The 21,712-nt window shown below is 47.0% G+C and overlaps 1 protein-coding gene and 1 long non-coding RNA gene across 3 annotated transcripts in view; one reads left to right on the top strand and one right to left on the bottom strand.

Moving 5' to 3' along the window:
* LOC115073786 overlaps positions 1 to 12,117 on the top strand; it is a 37,091-nt gene extending 24,974 nt beyond the window's left edge. Inside the window, exon 3 of the long non-coding RNA XR_003852100.1 lies at positions 11,684 to 12,117. This is a non-coding gene — a long non-coding RNA (uncharacterized LOC115073786). The remainder of the gene's footprint in view (positions 1 to 11,683) is intronic.
* LOC115073784 (alanyl-tRNA editing protein Aarsd1-B-like) overlaps positions 1 to 21,712 on the bottom strand; it is a 40,068-nt gene that overhangs the window by 10,866 nt on the left and 7,490 nt on the right. For both annotated transcript variants that reach the window (XM_029572558.1, XM_029572560.1), the window contains exons 4-10: positions 15,931 to 15,988; positions 14,722 to 14,878; positions 14,034 to 14,150; positions 13,559 to 13,689; positions 13,046 to 13,112; positions 10,055 to 10,146; positions 3,276 to 3,330 (exon numbers count right to left, since the gene is read on the bottom strand). In XM_029572558.1, coding sequence (XP_029428418.1) covers positions 3,276 to 3,330; positions 10,055 to 10,146; positions 13,046 to 13,112; positions 13,559 to 13,689; positions 14,034 to 14,150; positions 14,722 to 14,878; positions 15,931 to 15,988 — 677 coding nt within the window. The remainder of the gene's footprint in view (positions 1 to 3,275; positions 3,331 to 10,054; positions 10,147 to 13,045; positions 13,113 to 13,558; positions 13,690 to 14,033; positions 14,151 to 14,721; positions 14,879 to 15,930; positions 15,989 to 21,712) is intronic.

Here is a 21,712-nt window from a genome sequence, read left to right on the forward strand (position 1 = left end):
TCAGAAGAGCTCTTCACGGCGGGCAGCAGAGCCGGGGCCTCTAGGACTCGCCTGACCCTCGTGGCCCCTGCAGCCCCAGAGGGCCTGAGTCTCTTTGCTGGACTCATCAAATCCCCCTGCTCATCCCTGCGCCATGCAGCCTTCCTGGCCTTATAAGCTTTGTGTAATAAAAGAATAAAATCTGAGGAAAAAGTAGAAGAGGCACCTGAGTCCTCCTGGGAGTCCTCCTCGCTTCCTGAAAGGGGCCCCTCAGTGTCTGGACCTTCCCCTGAGGTCCTCACCACTGGAGATAAAGGAGGAGGGAAATGCCCATCTCCCTAAAACGTGGATAAGGTGGCCACTGTTCCCGCGCTTAGCAGGAGGGATCGTCCACAGGCTGCTGCGCTGGCAAGAGCCTCCCAGGCACGCGGCGCCTGGCCGATTTATTCACTGCCATGCTCCCTTCACCAGAGAGGCACCAAGAGCATTTGCTGTTGCGCGTCTCCACAAGTCGAACCACGTGGCATGAAATCCAGCGCCGGGCAACGACAACAGAAAAGCCGCCGGAGGAACAGGGAATAAAAGCTGATCCGCCCGATCGCTTAAGCAGAAGAGCCAGGGTAAAAACGTGCCGTCCCACAGCAACCCCTATTTGTTCCCTTTACTTAATTTCTTTACTTTTTTTTTTTAAGAAAAAAAATAACAAACTTTAATAGGAAATATAAGAAACACTTCCCTTGAAGTATGGTGCAGGCTCAGTCCGTCCTTGGGGCGAGGGAACTAGGACCCCCAGTTTTCTGCCCTGTCCGGAGATGAAGGACCAATTAACAAAGGGTCCCCGATCCCTTGCTCACTTACCTTACAAACCAGGGGGGATGGCACCACCAGGACCTAACAACTCCCTGGGAGGCAAGCACTCCTAAATCTTGTAGTCTCACTCTTTTTATTTATTTATTTATTTTTTAATTTTTTTTTTAACTCAGACTGCAGGCTTTGCACCTCCATCTGCTGGAGACAGAGAAATATTGAGGGACTGCAGGTGGCACACCAGGTTAAAGTGACAGTGTCAGTAAAACTCTCTCTGTCTCCATCTGCTGGAGGGAAGGCAAAACCCAGGAGTCTGGAGTGATCTGGGTAAGCACAAGGAAAGAGAGGTGCTATTGCCCCTCTATAGGTCCCTGATGAGACCTCACTTGGAATACTATGTACAGTTCTGGAGAACGCACCTTCAAAAGGATATAAATAGGTTGGCATCCAGTGGTGTGGCTACTAAAATGGACAATGGTTTTCATTCTAAAGCATATGGGGATAGACTTAAAGATCTAAACATATATACCCTAGAGGAAAGGTGAGATAGGGAAGATATGATAGAGACATTCAAATATTTCATAGGTTTCCATGGAAAGGAGGTGCTAGAACAAGGGGCTCATGGGATGAGGGTGAAAGGGAATAGACAGAAGAGTAATCTAAGGAACCATTACTTTACAGAGAGAATAGTGAAAGCATGAAATAACCTCCTAGTGGAGACTAGGACAGTTTTGAATTCAAGAAAACATGGGACAAGCACAGGGGATCTCTGCAGGGGTGGCAGATCTTGTAGAGCTGAGCAATTGGGGTGGATCAACATACTAGATAGACCATAAGGCCTTTTCCTGCCATCATGCTTCTGTATTTCTAAATTTACCCTCTTTGAGCCTCATCTTATGATTGCTTGTTCTGGAACTTTCTTTAAAGTGAGAAAGGTTTCATGTGTATTATTTATGCCTATGAAGTATCGGAATGACCCCATTATGCCCCCGCTTCCTCTGGGGGATACATATTTAGATCCTTAAGTCTCACTACATAGGGCTTTTGATGTTTAACTTGGGCCTTTCCATAATAATTACCCACGAGTGACTGTTTTGTATCCTTTAGTGGGACTGATAGTGTGTTTGCTCTGACAGTTATAAAGGCCCTTCCTGCTCAGTCAGAACTGGCAATGGGATCTGTCACCAGAAGCCTTCATTTGCATCTTATTCAGGGAATGGTTTCCACTATTTTATATCCCTCCTCAGCTCATTCAGTCCCATCACTGCCCTGCCCTGACAGTCTTCAGCTGGGGAGGGCCCTTCCAGAACCCTGTCAGAGGTCCCAAACTTCGACCAGTAGGTGTCACTGTTGCATAAAGACTATGGCTCCATCACCAGAGGCTGTGAAAATGCTGCCTCTGCTGCATCCCCAGCCCCGGCCTACCCAGGGTCCCCTCCACACGGCAGTGCTACATTGCAACCGAGCCTGACTTATTCTTCCTATTTTACAAATGCTGATGCACAGAAAAGATGCACAGGGTCCTGAAGATCCATGCATTGAGCAGAGTTAGCTGAATAAAATGCATGAATATGACCACCATCGTTCAGTAATTGGATGGCTGCGGACACTGATGAAGCAGGTACCGAGAACAGAGTGTACCATCCACAATTTATTTTTTTCCCCGACACGCCACGTCACACTAGTGAACCCTGCCGGCGTACATAAATCAAACTTTACAAAGCCAGATGCACTGGCTCTCACCAGGGAAAGTGGGCACAGTGGGTGGTTGGATTGCCCTGTCGCCTCTTGCTAGCAAGAGCTTGTGGGTCTAGCAATGTCCTGACATTTACCAAAGGGTAAGGTGGTGGGGGAGCAGAGGCAGGAATACACAGGTAGTTACAGAGCCAGGGGGAGGGAAAACACACATTTGGGGCCTCAGTTAGAACAGACTCTCAAAATATCAAGCTGCTTTGTGTTGTTGGCCAAATTCCCTCTAGGGCAGTGATGGCGAACTCCAGTCCGAGTGTCCCAAACAGGCCAGGTTTTCAGGATATTTACAATGAATATGCATGAGATAGATTTGCATACAATGGCATGCCAATCTCATGCATATTCATGGTGGATATCCTGAAAACCCGGCCTGTTTGTGGCCCTCCAGAACTGAAGTTCGCCATCACTGCTCTAGGGCTTGTTTTATTTCTACTCTCTGTGTTTTGGGTTTTTTTTCCTAATAAAAGGTGGGCAAATAAAAAAGGCCCTGGAAAATAAATGGATCAAGGCTCAGTCATTTTGAATCCCAAATCTCAAGACTGAAAAAAAAAAAAAAGTCCATCTTTATCATATTTCTAAATACACCAATTTATTTTTAAGGTGGACAATTAGTGTCCTGCAAACTATGCTCTGCTCGCATGCACCCCCACCTCCCTGTGGCCTAGTCACAGAACAAAAGAAGTAGGGGGCGGGGGGGAGCGGAGGGATGCAGGGAACATGGATATCACCGGACTCACCTCTGGCCCAATCTCATTGGCGACAATATTCATAAACTCGTTATCTCCATCTTTCCTGAGCAGCACAAAAATGAAAATTTATTTATTTATTTATTTATAACTTTTATATACCGAGGTTCAATTAACAAGATTAATCATCACTTCGGTTTACATTACAACCAGCAAAATAACATAGACAAAGTCTTGTTTTACAATGAACAGGGAAGAATAACCTGGATAAAACAATGAACAGGGTAAAATTAAAAGACAATCCATAAAAAAAAAGGGGATCTTCCTTCAGCTTTCTGAACAGAAAAGGTTCCTCCCTGCAGATTCTGCCTGCCATTTCTCCCCGTTAATTTATTTAAGAGGCTTTCCAGCCTGGCTGGCTCAAGAACTCAGCTGAATCTAAATGCATCCTGGCCAAGTCTTAGTGCATTCTGATAGAGAGGAAACAACCAATGCTGGGGCCAGCTGGAAGGTACTGAGCACTCGGCTGCTCTCTTACTTTCTGGGAAAGTTTAAGGTTCCCTGATAAACTGTGCATGAGGTTGGGAGCAACCCCAAGGAGCAAACAAGTGGGTTGGTTTTTTAAGGCCCGCACCATGCCCCCAAAATCATAGAGAAAACACCACTAAGACACAAGCTTCTTGTCTTTTAGTTTTAAGTGCTTTTAACATAGTACAACCAGTGCCTAGCAAAAAGTCTAAATATAATCAGCTACTGGCAAGCAGAAAACCGCTCATGATGTAGTGCAGGGAGATATTCCCTGCATGCCACAATCCTGCCTGTAAGCAAAGCAATTCCCGGGGAGGAAGGAGTCCTGTTTGAACAGGAAGAGATAAACTTTATTTTAACCTAAACTAAAAAATAAAATATAGAAACCCCAGCATGAAGCGGTAGGGGTGAGATACCACAAGGTAAAAAGGGTACAAAACACATAATATGAATTTCCCCAGGGGCTCCCAACATGGATGGTGGCACTAGAGCTTTCTTCTGCTCCCTCTAGCACTAACGAGCAATAAAGGAAAAATGGTTCTTACCTGCTAATTTTCGTTCCTGAAATACCACAGATCAGTCCAAACAAGTGGTTTTGCAACCCTACCAGCAGATGGAGGCAGAGGAAAAAAAAAACAACTTTTCAGACACTGCTACATAGAAACATAGAAATGACGGCAGAAGAAGACCAAATGGCCCATCCAGTCTGCCCAGCAAGCTTCACACATTTTTTCTCTCATACTTATCTGTTTCTCTTAGCTCTTGGTTCTATTTCCCTTCCACCCCCACCTTTAATGTAGAGAGCAGTGATGGAGCTGCATCCAAGTGAAATATCCAGCTTGATTAGTTGGGGGTAGTAGCCGCCGCAATAAGTAAGCTACACCCATGCTTATTTGTTTTACCCAGACTATGTTATACAGCCCTTATTGGTTGTTTTTCTTCTCCCCTGCCGTTGAAGCAGGGAGGTATGCTGGATATGCGTGAAGTATCAGTCTTCTCCTATGCTGTTGAAGCAGAGAGCCATGCTGGATGTGCATCGAAAGTGAAGTATCAGGCACATTTGGTTTGGGGTAGTAACTGCCGTAACAAGCCAGCTACTCCCCGCTTTGTGAGTGCGAACCCTCTTTTCTTCTCCCCTGCCGTTGAAGCAGAGAACTATGCTGTATATGCATTGAAAGTGAAGTATCAGGCTTATTTGATTTGGGGTAGTAACCGCCGTAACAAGCCAGCTACTCCCCTCTTTGTGAGTGTGAATCCTTTTTTCCACATTTCCTCTTGCTGTTGAAGCTTAGAGCGATGTTGGAGTCACAGTAAGCATGTGTATGTTTATTTAATAAGTGTATTGTCTCCAGGCAGTAGCCATCATTCTGGCGAGTCACCCACTCTTCATTGGCGGCCTCTTGACTTTATGGATCCACAGTGTTTATCCCACGCCCCTTTGAAGTCCTTCACAGTTCTGGTCTTCACCACATCCTCCAGAAGGGCATTCCAGGCATCCACCACCCTCTCTGTGAAGAAATACTTCCTGACATTGTTTCTGAATCTTCCTCCCTGGAGCTTCAAATCGTGACCCCTGGTTCTGCTGATTTTTTTCCTATGGAAAAGGTTTGTCGTTGTCTTTGGATCATTAACACCTTTCAAGTATCTGAAAGTCTGTATCATATCACCTCTGCTCCTCCTTTCCTCCAGGGTGTACATATTTAGATTCTTCAATCTCTCCTCGTACGTCATCCGATGAAGATCCTCCACCTTCCACATAATTTCAGTATTGACCTGTACCCAAGCCAAGATGAACCCCACCAATAATAACCTCCTCCCCTTACAAGGTGAGCAATAGAACCAAGGTTGGAACTCCCTAGCTGGAGCCTTCATCACCATAAAATGAATTTGAAGCTCCAAAAACAGAACTCTTCTGCACTATTTACAACCACTAGTATTACCGGTCTTTTGCAATCAGCGGGGATGAGCCTCTGGACTGATCTGTGGTATTTCAGGAACGAAAATTAGCAGGTAAGAATCAATTTTCCTTTCCTGTACATACCCAGATCAGTCCAGACAAGTGGGGTATCCAAGCCCCCCTACACTGGATGGGATCCCAAAAGACCAGCTTGCAACACACCTTCACCAAATGACACTTCCTCGGGCACCCAAATATCCAAACAGTCATGTCTAGTAAACATATGAAGCGAAGATCATGTTGCCGCACAAGTCTCCTGTGGAGAAATCAACTGACGCTCCACCCAGGAAGCTGCTTGCGCTCTCGTGGAGTGTGCACGCAGCCCTCCTGGAACCGCCTGGCCTTATAGATGTACGCCGAAAAGATAGTTTCCTTCAGCCAACACCACTGAGGCTTTAGAGGCCTCTGTAGCCTTCTTTGCTCCACTAAACAAGACAAAGACGAGCCGATCTCCTAAAACCGTTCCTTACCTTAACACAACAGTGTCCGCTGAACATCCAGTAAATGAAGCTCCCTTGCATGTGGCATCGAAAAACAAAAATCACCGCCTGATTGATGTGAAAAAAGTGGAATCCACCTTAGGCAAAAAGGAAGGCACTGTACACAATGAAACTCCATCGTCTGTGATCCGAAGAAACGGATCTCTACACGACAAAGCTTGCAGCTCCAAAATCCTTCTGGCTGAACAAATCGCCACTAGAAAAGCCATCTTCAAGATAAGACCCTTCAACGAAGCCTGACGCAATGGTTCGAAGGGAGGACCACACAGCACCCACAGAACCAAATTAAAGGTTCCAAGCCTGACACAATCCATGAACCAGAGGGCGCAAATGCTTACCTCCTTTTAAAAAAATGAATGTCATCCGGATGTGAAGTTAATGGCCTCCCCCAAAGCTTACCTCGAAGACAACCTCTCAATGAATTGAAAGCCAAACCCTTAGCCAAAAAAGCCAAGAAGTGAGACACTTCTACCTGCACAGGTCGACACCTTGCTCCAGACACCACACTACAAATGGCTTCCGCACTCAGACATAAGCCAGAGAAGTGGAAGATCTTCTAGCCTGAAGCAACGAAACAATCACGCTTCCGAGTACCCCTTCAAGCACAGGGAACTGGACCTGGAGCATCCCTGAAGTGGTAAAGGCAGGAAAAACTCCTCCGACATCAGATTCCAACAGGACAGAAGCGCTCGCTGAAGAGGTCGCATGTGAGCAAACACCCAAGGAACTAACTCCAGTGTAGAAGCCATAGAACCCAGGACCTGCAAATAATCCCAGACTCTGGCCACAGGAAGTCAAAGTAAACAGAGCACCTGAGACTGCAACTTGATCCTCCTCTCCGCGGTAAGGAATACCTTGCCCAGGCTGGTACTGAACTGCGCTCCCAGGTAGTCCAATGACTGGGATGGAATCAAATTGCTCTTTGCTAGATTCACTACCCAGCCCAGGGACCACAACAAACTCAGAACTCGCCAAATTGAGTGTCAGCACTTCATTTCCAACTTTGCCTGGATGAGCCAGTCGTCCAAGTACAGGTGAACCAGAACCCCCCTCCCTTCTTAGCACTGCTGCTACTACTACCATCACTTTTATGAACGTCCTGGGAGTGGTCGCTAAACTGAAAAGGAAGAGCTTGGAACTGAAAATGCTCGCCCAATACTACAAACTGCACAAACTTCTGATGGCCCGGACGGAAGGGAATATACAGGTAAGCTTCTGTCAAGTCCAAGGAAGTCAGAAACTCCCCTTTAAGTACCGCCGCTATTACTGTTCGCAACATTTCCATTCAAAAACATGGGAACTGTAATGCTACATTGACCTTCTGCAGATCCAGAATGGGCCAAAAAGTGCCTTCCCTTTTCAATAGCACGAAGTACACTGAATATCTTCCCTGGCCCCGTTGGAGGGACCGGCACTATTGTTCCCAGGTGCTTCAGATGCTGCAATGTTCATCTGGCGTGGGATGAACAATGGGACATTACACACGCGTTGCTGATCGGGGGTGAAAATTCTAAGGTGTAGCCATCTTTTATCACCTCTAGAACCCACTGATCTGTCGTGATCTTGGTCCACTCCATGCTGTTTTCCAAAACAGATTATTGTAATTCACTCCTCCTAGGCCTACCTAAAAATGCCATCCGCCCCTTACAAATCCTGCAAAACACTGCAGCCCGTATCCTTACTAACACAAACTCAAAGGAACATATTACGCCAGTTTTGAAGGAATTACACTGGCTCCCCATTCAATCCCGCATACACTACAAGACTCTAACACTTATCCATAAAGCCCTCCACAATCCTGAAATGAAATGGTTTAATAAATCAATACAACTTCAATCTTCTATTAAACCCACCAGAAATCAATACCTCGCCACATTACAAACCCCTTCACCTAAATTATATAACAATGTTTCCACCAAAGCACGAGCGTTCTCTTTTGCTGGCCCTTTGTTATGGAATACTATGCCCACTGAACTGCGCCTTGAGCCATCTCCCAAAACATTCAAGCAAAAACTCAAGACATGGTTATTCACACATGCCTATACGTGAAATATATATGTTGATCCTCTCCCATTTTCTCACTGCCTTCTCTACCCTTCTCCCCCTGTCTAGACACCATCTCTAATTCTCCTACCTCTGTTCCCACTGTAAATACCTCTCTTTACAATTGCTATTAACTACTTTTGAAATGCTTTCTCCCCCCTCTTACTACATCTAATGTAGAACTACATCTCCTCTTAACCCTTTTCCCTTACCTCAGCCCCAATTTACTAGAATCCCGTTGCTACATCTCCTCCTAACCCTTTTCCCTTACCTCAGCCCCAATTTACTAGAATCCCTTTGCTCCCTAGTTCTGTTTAACTTACCTCAACTAATATACCCCCAAAGTATAGTTCTGTGTTTTTTAATAGATTCTACTTTTATTATATTTAAATATTTATATACATACTTTCGTTTAATATATAACTTGTTAAATATATAATCTGTTAAATGTACAATCTGTTAAATGTATAACGCTCCGGCGTAAGTTAAATCTGTTAAATCTGTTAAATGTATAATGCTCCGGCGTAAGTTCCTGTTCATTGTACACCGACGTGATATCTTTGATGAGCGGCGGTATATAAAAAATTATAAATAAATAAAATAAAATAAATAAATAAGAGAGTCAATTTCCCCCAACGGCTTTCATGAAGAAGAGAACCAGCCTAACCTCATTGCAAAGTCTTTTTTCATCCAGCTCCTTGACTGGAATTATCACGGGGCGATCTATGCACCCCTCGAAAGGACTGCTGCCACCCCAAACCTTGCCTTTCTGCCAAGGTGGGAACATTTCTGTTGGACCGGAATCTCTGTGCATCTCGAAAACGAGAACGAGGCAGGAAATTCTTCTTGCTGACCTTCTTATCCTCTGCCAATTTATTTCCCTTCGATTCACCCAAGTGCTTCAACAGTTGCTCAAGACCTTCCCCCAAAGAACAACTTCCCTTTAAAAGGAAGATTACACAGCTGAGACTTGGACCACACATTGGCTGACCAACTACACAGAAGCCTATAGGCTACCACCGCTGAGACTGTGCTCTTGGCGGAAGTTCTGACCAAATCATACAGTGCATCCGCCACATAGGCCACCCCTGTTTCCAAACGGGCTGCCTGCTTGAATCTGGCTAGACAGCCATTCTCCTTTTCCTGCACCTTTTGCACCCAGCAGGGGTCTCCAGAAGGACCACGGGAACCAGGACCACTGGCTTTCACGTCCTCTTAAGGTATCAGATCGAGACAACCAGGGATATCCAACTCCCCACTCGCCTGGCTCAACCTAAGGAATGGCCCACGAAGGAACCTAGCACCTTAGGGAGCCAAATCTCTTCACTTCTTTCCTTTTCTCTTTTTTTTTTTTTTTTAAAACTCCAGACTTCAGGATTTGCACCTCTACCATCTACTGGAGATAGAGAAATACTGAGGGACTGCGGCACTCTCAGTTTTGTAGCAATGCCTGAAAAGTTTCTCTGCCTCCACCTGCTGGTAGGGATACAAAATCCACTTGTCTGGACTGATCTGGGTATGTACAGTAAACAGGTGATTTGTTAAAATAGCAGGCAAAAAGAATGAGCTCTGTTCTGGTCTTTTTTTTTTTTTTTAATCTTCAGCCCATTGAATATTTAAAAAAAAAAAGAAAGAAAGAAACCCAGCCTAATGAGGCGAGGCGGACAACATGCTGTGGAAAACCGAGTCACGCATCAGTTAATAGCACCTTCTTGTTGCCACTGCCTCTAGCATGCGACGTGCCACTTCCCCAGGTGGATGGGGTTAAAGGGGGCCCACTATGCCAATAGGCCTTGCTTTACCTGTGCAAGGTAAACAGCGGTCCTCGGTCCACACTGCTTTTGAAGTTCTGGGCTATCAACACGGCGAGATCTCGCAGCAAATTCAAGTTAGTCTGAAACAACAACAAAAAAAAAAAAATCAAATGTATAATTTAACTATATTTTTCTTCAAATGTAAGACCTCTGTGACCTTTCTCTCCCTGCGCCTCAGCTCAGATCTCTGGCTCTGCCAGCAACTTGGTGTGACCCAGAATAAGTCGCGTTTCCTTTCTGTGACGTAGCTCCAAGTCCTGGCAGAAAACTGGCACTGAGGTCCTCCAGAAGTTCTGGACTGACAGAATCTTCTAATTCACCGTCTCTTCTTTCCTTTTTTTCCCAGACTGCAGGTTTTGCACTACCTGCCATCTGCTGGAAACAGAAACATACCGAGGGCCTGCAGGTTATATAGCAGTTTCAATCAAACTTTTATCTGTCTCCATCTGCTGGCAGGGGTACAAAATCCAGGAGTCTGGACAGATCTGGGTACGCACTGGAAGTCGGGTTTCCTTTGTGTGATACAGCTCAAATCCTTGGCTCTGAGTGACTTGCTGGGTCTCCTTGGGCAAGCCACCTTCTCTTTGTGTTCCAGACTGAATATAAAAGCAATTACGATCCTTCTGCACTTCAGCAGCTGTCATGCACCATCATATTAGATGTGCTAACTAACCATCCAACTCAGGTGTCTGCTTATGCCTTTGTAAGTGCTGCAAATATAAAACTATACTGAGATCCTGTTTGGAAGAAATAGGCTATAGCACATTAATAATTTTAATTTATATATACTTCCTCAAAGGTTTTACATACAGTACACCTAGAAGAAGCAAAAATTAAGGTTGATGCTACCAGCCCTGCACAAGGCTTTGATGAAGCCTCATCTGGCACATGGAGATACAGTGAAGGACAGATGCAAGATCAAGTTAAAAAAAAAAAAAAAAAAAAAGGTATAATCCCTGTGTAACAGGGTTGGACCAGTGGCAGTGCTGCATGCTGCCATGCAGAGGACTTGGGTTCAAAATCCTGGGACAGACCCCTGTGTTTCCAGGGCCGGCCGGGGATGATGCATTCAGTGCCCCTTTGTGAGAGAGAGGGAGGGAGGGAGGGAGGGCGTGCCCATGATTGTGCAAGAGCGACAGCCAGTGGTCGGATTTAAGGTCCATGGTCGTAGGGTTCTGGAAGACAGCCTGGTATATGCCCCCGGCCGAAGGCCGTCACTGTAATGACTGGGCCCAATTAAGTCAGAAAGGGAGCTATAAAAATAGGGCTAAAAAAAGTCTGGGTAACCGTCAATGAAAGCTCATGGTGGCAGGAGCCCAGCCCTGGTTCTGACAGACCGGAAAGTCAAATGAGGAAACTGCTGGATGTAAATAAATTCATATGCAGTGCTGATTGAGGCGATGGATCTGTTTTAGGAGTCATTCTCCATGTGGGGGGGGGGGGGGGGGGGTTGGGAATAAGGTTAAAGGAGTGCAGCTTGGCACGGCACCAAGTATTATTACACAGGCTTCCATAAGAGTGCATTGAATGGTAGGACCGGAGAGCAAACCTGACATCAAGATACATTCACTTAAACAGCGCGGGGTCTGCAATAACATCTCTCCTCTCATCCAACAGACATCGGACAGAGAGGGGCTTCCGCACAACCTGCAAATATAATCTCAGGCAGTGCTGGGGGTGAACAAAGGCAAAGATGATGGGAAAATGCCTTTATTCTAGCCACAAACTCACTCACTCTCTCTCAAAAAAGCATTTTATCTGTAATAACTGGAGGGCTCATGTACTGTTACACACTTTATCTGTCATTATTTTGTCTATATAAATACTTTGCTAACAGTATTCACATTGGGGTTGTCATTGTTGAGTTGTAACTAGAGTCAGTCATCCCATGTGCTTAGATTTACCACTGTATAGTTACAAAGTAAACACATTTTACAATGTTGGATGTGAGAGACATTGTTTCTAATGCTCTCAAAGGGATTATCAGAATAACTTTGTGTTAGGTTTAAGTAGTCTTTTATTGTTTATACTTGTCTATGTGTATAAATACAAATAAAGTGTTGTAGTTAAATAAATTACATTTTAACTTGTATTTGCTCAATCTCACAAGTGCTTTTGTCCCACTCTTTCTGGAGTGTTATTTTCCCATGTATCACAAGCACTAGTTAGTACCACATATACGAAAATATGGTTCTTACCTGATAATTTTCGTTCCTGTAGTACCAAAGATCAGTCCAGACTCCTGGGTTCATACATCCGTGCCAACAGGCGGAGACAGAGAAAGTAAAACTGCCACTGCTTTAACTACTCTGATGCCCCCTGCCGAGCCTCCCCACCTCAACCAGATAGGGTAGGGGTTCCTTACCAGCAACCCCGACCCCCTGGGAGGAAAGCTCTCAAAATTTAAAAGAAAAAACAACTAAAAAATCCTAAACCAAAACTGCTGTCCTGCCCTGCTGGGAGACAGAGAAATACTGAAACTGCAGGGGGCATCAGGAGTCTGGACTGATCTGGTATGTAGAGGGAATGCCTGATTTTTTGTGCTCGAGGGCTGCCTTCAAGTTGGGTTTTCATGATATCCACAATAAATATTCATGAGTGCTCGAGGGCTGCCTTCAAGTCGGGTTTTCATGATATCCACAATAAATATTCATGAGATATACTAGACAGTCAGGTTCCTTTGCAAATCATTGCCTAGCCTGAAAACCAGACCTCACTGAGAGCCCTCTGGAGGCTGGATTTGGGAACCAAGACTCTGAGGGAAGTTGTCTCCTGGTCTGGGATGTGCAAAGGGCTTCTGTTTCAGAATTGCCGGTATAGCTTCTCCATGCCCTCCCCTTCAGCCTCCCTTTCTCCCCCCTCCCCAAAACAAAATCTTAAATTCTCAAGGATAAAAAAAAAAAAAGCAACGCACAAAGAAACACAAAACAGCAGTAGACCGTCTCAGAACCATAGGCCCTTATCTTTCAGTGTCTGTACCTTCTGGAGCAGTTTCACCGATTTCTGTAGCTTCTCCACGGCTTCAACATGCTCGTCTGGTCCGTTTCTGAAATGAAGAGAGGCAGAGGTTTACTTTGCCGTGCTCCGGTCACACTCAGGGGTCAAGAAGGGGTTTGGTGCAGGGTAAGGGGACCTGCAAGGACTGTGCTTCGCCTTCTGCAAATAATGCATGGGTGGAGGGACTGAACTGTTTTTCACCCCACAAAACCTTTAAGCTTTGGGAGGGGCAGAGGCAGGGGAAAAGGTGGCAAAGCTTTGCTAGGGCTAATGCAGAATCAAATCAGGTTTTGCAAACACAAGGCACAAATCACCAGGTCTTAAAAAACATGCCTCTATGAAATGTGCAAGAAAATGCAAGATGGTGCATCTCCCTGCCATCCCACCACCAACTCCAAATCACTTTCTGCAAGCTGAGCGAGCTCCCTGCATGCAGGAAGCAAAGGGTGAAAGAGAGGCAGAGTTTGAGGAGAAGCAAAGGTCATGGCACCATACTTGAGGAGAGATGTTAAGGCCTTTTCCACTGCGTGGCTCCGTTCTGCGTATTTCAGCACTCTGTTCCCTGCCAGAAAAAGCATGTTGGTTTTGTTCTTTTTCCCCTTCTCCGTGCCGAGGATCTTAATAGCCTTAAAAATGTTTTAAAAAACAGGACATTACTGGTTTTTGTGACACAGGCTGCCCTTACAGTGTCCAACGATCTTTGACAACGGTAAAGCAAGCCGGGCTCTCAGCTGCAGGTGAAGCTGTGCAGTGTACGACAGAGGGTGCGAGACAGCACGCTAGCAAGTCAGAAGCTGGGTGCAAATCGAACGCTTTGTGTTGTGCTGTATATGGGTATTGTGTGCTCATTTATACAAAGAGGAAGAATCTCAGCTGGGCACACGCGACGGGCCAATCTGATCTTTATCTGCCACGGACTGCATTACGACAAACTACAAGCAAGAGCGTGCGCAATCTGCTGCAACCATACCTGCAGGTGGCTCAGGTTCAAGACATGCGTGCCACAGCACATGTTGGCATCAATACCCTGGATGTCTATGATCCGAACCGGCCCAGCATGGTTATCTGGCAAACCACGGCTCCTCACCTGGGAGAAGACACCAGACCAGTTACAAAATGGGAAGCTGTGAAAATGTTCGTGCATAAAATTCCCTAACATGCTTGCCATCTAAAAGGCAGGCCCATTAGCAGCAAATTTTTCTCTAAAATTTTTCAGTGGCCACCAAGATTTCACAGATCCAAATCAGGGAGTTTCTCTCACACTTCTGAAATTCAAAAACAACAAGAGGGAAGTCGTATACATATATGTTGGGTTTTTTTTAAAGAAGAAACTGTGTGGGGCAGAGTTGTATTTTTAACATGCAACAGCTCTTGCTTCGGGCCAGAATTCCTCACGTGAACACTTATTGTGTTAAAGGCATGTGATGCCCCCTACCCTGCCCAACCCCCACCAAATAATTACAGGAAAACTACACCAGCAAAAACAGTCACCCGTACTACAGGAAAGAGCTTGTCAGCTAATCCCGGTGTGATTCTTCCTCCTCAATAAGCAAACCCAATCTATAACGCACACCCTTTGCACCTCTGTGGCTTCCAATAGGCTGTTGCTGCCTGGGACTGTTCAGCAAAAAAAAAAAAAAAAACCTTGGGGAACTTACTTTTTCTACCTCAGGGTCATCCACGGACACAACCCTGACGATTACAGGAATGTGCAGCCTGATCTTCTCGTTCACCGCCTGCTCGATGGCCTCCACCTGCTCCGGGGTCACCGCTGGCATGTCGAGTTCTATTGCACTGCGCTGACGGCCCAGTTCCCTGCAATGATCCCAGCATGAGCTTGGCACACACCTTCTGAACTTCATGGAGCAAGGCGGCTCCTCTCTAGCTCTCTTGCAACAATTAAATTTCATTTCAGAATCTGAACTATTGCAAACACAGAGCATGTTTACAGTGGCATTCTTTGTATTGTGAATTTCGTTTTTGAACAACAAGGCATGGATGTTGTGAGTGGACCTGATTAGCTAGCAGAGGGTTGCGTTAATACCCACTGTACTCAACGGTGTCCTGGAGATTGGTTGGAACCTCTCCCTCTTCCCGAGATTGTACCACATTCTCCCAACTAGGCTTGCCACACTCAGCTGCCTCTTTTGATGCTGTTCTTATCCACAGGTCAAAATATAATACCACTAAGGCACTTCAGGGGTAAGAGTAAGCAGTGCTAAGTCCAAAAAATGACCAGGTCAAGGACATGTGAACTTTTAGCTTTGACCATCAGAGATTTAATCTTATATACATCTCTAAAATTTACAGAACAGAGACCACTGTGAGACAGCCTTCAGGCCTAGAAAAATAAGCTTATTCTTGAAGAAAAAAAAAACAAAAACCCAAATGACGAAAGTCTAGAAGCAGAATAGACACTGTGAACTACATACAAATTGCATTGTGGGAATGATGCATAATAAAGTGTGCAAGTGCCTCAGTAGGACTATGCATTCATCTCCTTCCACAACATGACACTCAACCCTGAGGGTCAGTGCTGTGCCTGAACATGGCAGCACATTTTGCAAATGTCAAAAGCACAGCACTGAATGGAGCAGGTCAAATTCCATGCTTGGCATTTCAGGAATCAGTTCGCTGCTGATGCGACTGAGAGGGATACGTGCTGGGCATCACTGAAACACGCTGCCTGCCCAATTCCCATGGATATCCCCTGCCTTTCTCTTCACACTTCCTTTTCATTTCCAGGCACCCTCTGAGTCGGTGGGTCTCTTGGGCTAACACTGATACAGCCTTTTAATCTTTTGCCTGATCTTTTTATTCAAGGGGGGGGGAGGGGGGGAGGGGGGAACTGGAAATGTTCTCCTTACCAGGAAGTTGTTTTGAATCCAAACATCAGATCAGCAATGGCAGTGATGAGATGTTGCCCTGGAATTAAAAGTGAATGGAGCACGTCAAGACAGAAACACAGAAGGTGTTGGCAGAAAAGGATCATGAGGTGCATCCAGTCTGCCTGTTTGCACCTGTCTGCTGTGCTGTCATACATCTTACTTGATCTGAGGTCTTTTCCCTCCCTCCGCCACTCAGGGCCCATTGTGTATGTCCCCTGGCACCCTTGAATTCTTCCATGTTTTGGTTCCTACCAATTCTGCTGGAAGCATGTTCCATGTGTAAGACAGGAGACCTGCTGTCGATAATGCGAGCTGAGGTGTTCCGATACCACGCAAGCATCCGACAGATGAATATAAACTTCCCCACCTAGAACATTACCAGCTAAAGCTGCTGTCCAACAGTGATCAACTCTACAATCATAGGAAAATGAGTTCTTACCTGTTAATTTTCGTTCCTATAGTACCAAGGATCAGTCCAGACTGCTGGGTTATGCCTCCCTTCCAGCAGATGGAGTCAGAGAAAAGCTGAAAGGCACCCCCCCACACCCCCCCTGGTGTGCCACCTGCGATCCCTCAGTATAATCAATATCAAAGCAGAAGGAATGTAAAATATGGTAAACAACCAATGACTAGATCAAGTCAAACAGTAACCTCTGAAAAAACTATAAACTTGTGACAAAAAGAACCAGGTCGTGTAGGCACGTAAGTTCTGAAAAAATCTGCAAAGAGAAAATACAAGTAGCCGAGCGGACTCTCCTGCCTATGGGCGGGCGTCTGGACTGATCCTTGGTACTACAGGAACAAATATTAACAGGTAAGAACTAATTTTCCTTTCCCTGTACGTACCAGGATCAGTCCAGACTGCTGGGATGTACCCAAGCTGCCCTAAAAGGGGTGGGACCTGAAGAGTCCCGCTCGAAGCACACTGCTGCCAAACGAGTCCATCTTTGGATCCCGAACATCCAAACGGTAATGCTTGGCAAACGTGTGCAAAGATTTCCAAGTGGCCGCCCAGAAAATCTCTTGGCTTTCCACCCAGGACATTGGCTTTCCACCCAGGACGCTGCTTGCGACCAAAGAGAATGCGCCTTAAGCCCATCCGGTACTGGACTCCCATGACATATGTAAGTTGAAGCAATGGCGTCTTTCAACCAGCAGGCAATAGTAGCCTTAGTCCCTTTCTTAGGACCGCTCCACAAGACAAAAAGATGGTCGGACAGTCGGAAAGGATTAGTTACCTCCAAGTACCGCAAGAGGACTCTGCGAACATCCAACCTCTTGAGATCCTGAGCTTGACGAGAATCCCTATCCTCATCGGAGAATGCCGGCAACTCAATCGACTGGTTGACATGGAAAGCAGATACCACCTTAGGCAAGAAGGAAGGTACTGTCCAAAGGGAAACCCCAGAGTCAGAAATGCGCAGAAAAGGCTCCCTACAGGACAACGCTTGAAGTTAGAGATCCTTCTATCCGAACAGATAGCCACGAGAAACACAGTCTTAAGTGTTAAATCCTTCAGCGTAGCTCGCTTCAAAGGCTCAAAAGGAGGACCACACAGGCCATAGAGAACCAAATTTAAACTCCAGGACGGACAGATCGCATGCACCGGCGGCTTTAAGCGTTTGACACCCTTCAAGAATCTGTGAACAGCAATGGAAGTACCATCAACCTTACCTCGAAAACAGCCCAAGGCTGCTATCTGCACCCGTAGCGAGCTGTATGCCAAACCTCTCTTTAAGCCGTCCTGCAAGAAGGCAAGAATGTGACCAATGGCGGCCTGCCGCGGGGACACATTCAACCCACGGCACCACGAATCAAACACCTTCCATACCCGAACGAAAGTAACAGAAGTAGAAGTTTTACGAGCGTGGAGAAGAGTAGTAATAACCGCCTCAGAGTAGCCCTTCTTTCTCAATTGCCTCCTCTCATAAGCCAAGCCACTAGACAAAAGCGATCGGCCTGATCGAAAAATACTGGGCCCTGCCGGAGGAGGTTCGGTAGTTGACCAAGGCGCAAGGGGCCGTCCACTGCCAGGTTGACCAGATCTACAAACCATGGCCTCCTTGGCCACTCCGGAGCCACCAGAACAACCTGCCCCTGGTGGGATTCGATCCAGCGTAAAACCTTTCCTACCAACGGCCATGGAGGAAACACATAAAGGAGAATATTTGGAGACCAAGGAAACATCAGAGCGTCCACCCCTTCCGAGCCGTGCTCCCTTCTGCGACTGAAGAAACGAGATGCTTTCGCGTTCAAACGAGTTGCCATTAAGTCTAACCGGGGAGTCCCCCACCGGCTGGTGATGAGCCGCAGCGCCTCCTCTGACAGTTCCCATTCTCTGGGATCTAGCCGCTGCTGGCTGAGGAAGTCCGCCTGAACGTTGTCGACTCCGGCTATGTGGGATGCGAGACAGATTGCATTCCACCCAGGCCATTAACATGTCTGCTTCGGAGGCTACTAGCCGACTTTTTGTACCCCATTGCTGGTTTATGTAAGCCACGGTGGTCGCATTGTCGGATAGGATCCGTACCGCCCGGTGGTGAACCAGTGGAAGAAATTGGCGCAGCGTCAAGCGTATCGCCCTGGTTTCCAAGCGATTGATAAACCACTTGGTCTGCGCCAGCATCTAAAAGCCCTGTGCTAATCGCGACTGACAGACTGCCCCCCCCAACCTGTCAGGCTGGCATCCGTCATCACGATTATCCATTGAGGAGGCTCCAGATCCACGCCTCAAAGCAAGTGATCCGGGATCAACCACCAATCTAGACTGGACCTGGCCGGTTCAAGGAGTGGTAATGGCAGTTGGAACTTTTCCCGACTTGGGGTCCCAATGAGAAAGTAGCGCCCTCTGCAAAGGCCTCATATGAGCAAAAGCCCAAGGAACCAACTCCAGGTTAGATGCCATAAAACCAAGAACCTGCAAGTATTCCCACACCACGGGTAAGGGAAGAGCCAACAGGCGTCGCACCCGAGACATTAGCCGCTCCATCCTCACCAGAGGCAGGGAAATCTTGCCCATACCGTGTCGAAACGTGCTCCCAGAAATTCTAACACCTGAGATGGAACCAGCTGGCTCTTGGCATAATTGACAACCCAGCCTAGGGAATGCAGTGGACCCAAAACTGATTGTACTGCATTCTTGCAGAGCTGTTCCGACTTCGCGCGGATGAGCCAGTCATCCAAGTAGGGACGCACTAATATCCATTCTCGTTGAAGGCTCGCTGCTACCACCACCATCACCTTGGTGAAAACCCTCGGAGCAGTCGCAAGCCCGAAGGGTAGGGCATGAAACTGGTAATGCTATCCCATGATCATGAACCGTAGGAACCTCTGATGGTATTCCTGGATTCCTATGTGGAGGTAAGCCTCTGTCAGATCCAGAGAAGCCAAAAATTCGCCTTTGTGGACAGCCGCAATGACAGATCTCAATGTCTCCATGTGAAACCGAGGGATTCACAATGCTCTGTTGACCTGTTTCAAATCCAATATTGGTCGGAACGAGCCCTCCTTCTTGGGAACTACGAAGTAAATTGAGTAGCGACCGGTCCAACGCTTGGCTACAGGAACCAGAACAATGGCTCCCAGAGCCTCCAACCGAGACAGCGTTTGAAGAACCACTTGCTGCTTCGTCTGAGACCCACTGGGATACACTAGAAACAGATCGTGAAGGGGTCCTGCAAAATCCAAAGCGTAACCGTGATTTATAATGTCTAGAACCCACTGGTCTGAGGTTATCTTGACCCATTCCTCGCGAAACCAGAAGAGTTGCCCTCCGATCTTCGGAATGGGCTGGCGCCCCTTCATTGGGGTGCCTTGTTGTTGGCGAAGGCATGAGAGGCTCTAGAGCACTGAGGCCACCTGCCACGAAAAGAATGCGCCCATGCTTGAGACCTTGTGGACGTCTGCCGAGGGACGTAGGAGGAAGAACCCCTGCCGAAGCGGAAACGGCGCTGCCCTCGAAGACGGCCCCTAAATGTGCCGGGTGAGCGAATTGATCTGGGCTTGTCTTCCGGAAGCTTGTAAACCTTGTTGTCTCCCAATGCCCGAATAAGCTGCTCGAGCTCGTCTCCAAATAGAAGCTTGCCCTGGAAAGGAAAGGAACCCAGCTGCGACTTAGAGGAGGCATCTGCCGACCAGTTACGGAGCCATAGCAGCCACCTTGCGGAAACCGCCGAAGACATAGTGTGGGCAGAGGTGCGGAGATCATACAAAGCATCTGCCGTATAGGCCACCACAGATTCCGCTCGAAGCACACTGCTGCCAAACGAGTCCACCTTCGGATCCCGAACATCCAATCGGTAATGCCTGGCAAACGTGTGCAAAGATTTCCAAGTAGTCGCCCGGCAAATTTCTTGAGGTGAGACACACCCACTTTCCGCCCAAGACACCGCTTGAGATCGTAGAGAATGGGCCTTAAGTCCCTCCGGAACGGCACGCCCCTGACAGATGTAAGTTGAAGCAATCGCATCCTTCAACCATCGGGCGATAGTAGCCTTAGAAGCCTTAGGCCCCTTCTTAGGACCACTCCACAAGACAAAAAGATGGTCAGATAACCGAAAAGGATTGGTAATTTCCAAGTACTGCAATAGTACCCTCCGAACATCCAACTGCTTAAGTTCCTTCTCCCGAGAAGCGTCACCGACATCCCTGGGAAAGGCTGGCAATTCACTGTCTGGTTGACATGAAAGGCCAAAACTACCTTTGGCAAAAAGGAAGGAATGGTGCGAAGAGAAACTCCCGAGGCAGTAATACGTAGGAAAGGCTCCCTACAGGACAATGCTTGAAGTTCGGAGATTCGTCTAACTGAACAAATAGCCACGAGAAACACCGTCTTGAGTGTTAAATCCTTGAGCGTAGCTCTCTTTAGAGGTTCAATAGGGGAAGTACCCAGACCATGAAGGACCAAATTCAGACTCCAAGACGGACAGATAGCACGCACCAGAGGTCGCAAGTGTTTGACCCCTTTCAAAAATCTGGCTACGTCTGGATGCATAGCGATGGAAATACCGTCAGTCTTACCGCGATAACAGCCCAAGGCTGCTATCTGCACGCGGAGGGAACTATACGATAAACCTTTCTTCAGGCTCTTCTGCAAAAAGGTCAAAATATGAGACACAGTAGCCTGTCGCGGGGACATCTTCAACCCACGGCACTAAGAGTCAAACATCTTCCATACCCACACATAGGTAACCAAAGTGGAGGGTTTACAAGCATGTAGAAGGGTAGTAATAACAGACTCCAAATATCCCTTCTTCCTCAACTGCCGCCTCTCATAAGCCAAGCTGCTAGACAAAAGCGATCGGCCTGGTCGAAAAACACTGGGCCCTGCCATAGAAGGTGAGGCAGATGACAGACGTAAGGGGCCGTCCACTGCCAGGTTGACCAGGTCTGCAAACCACAGCCCTCCTTGGCCACTCCGGTGCCACCAGAATGATCCGTCCCCTGTGGGATTTGATCCGACGCAATATCTTTCCCACTAGTGGCCTCTGTGAAAACACATAGAGGAGAACATGCGCAGGCCAAGGAAGAACCAGAACGTCCACACCTTCTGACCTGTGTTCTCTTCTGCGATTGAAGAAGCGAGCTGCCTTCGCATTCAATCGAGTCGCCATCAGGTCCAATCATGGAGCCCCCTCATCGAACAATGAGCCGTAGCGCCTCGTTTGACAACTCCCATTCCCTGGGATCTAGCTGCTGGCGGCTGAGGTAGTCTGCTTGAATGTTGTCGACCCTGGCTATGTGCGATGCCGCTATGCGAGAC

The sequence above is a fragment of the Rhinatrema bivittatum genome, chromosome 12 (genome assembly GCF_901001135.1).
Source record: "Rhinatrema bivittatum chromosome 12, aRhiBiv1.1, whole genome shotgun sequence".
NCBI lineage: Eukaryota > Metazoa > Chordata > Amphibia > Gymnophiona > Rhinatrematidae > Rhinatrema > Rhinatrema bivittatum.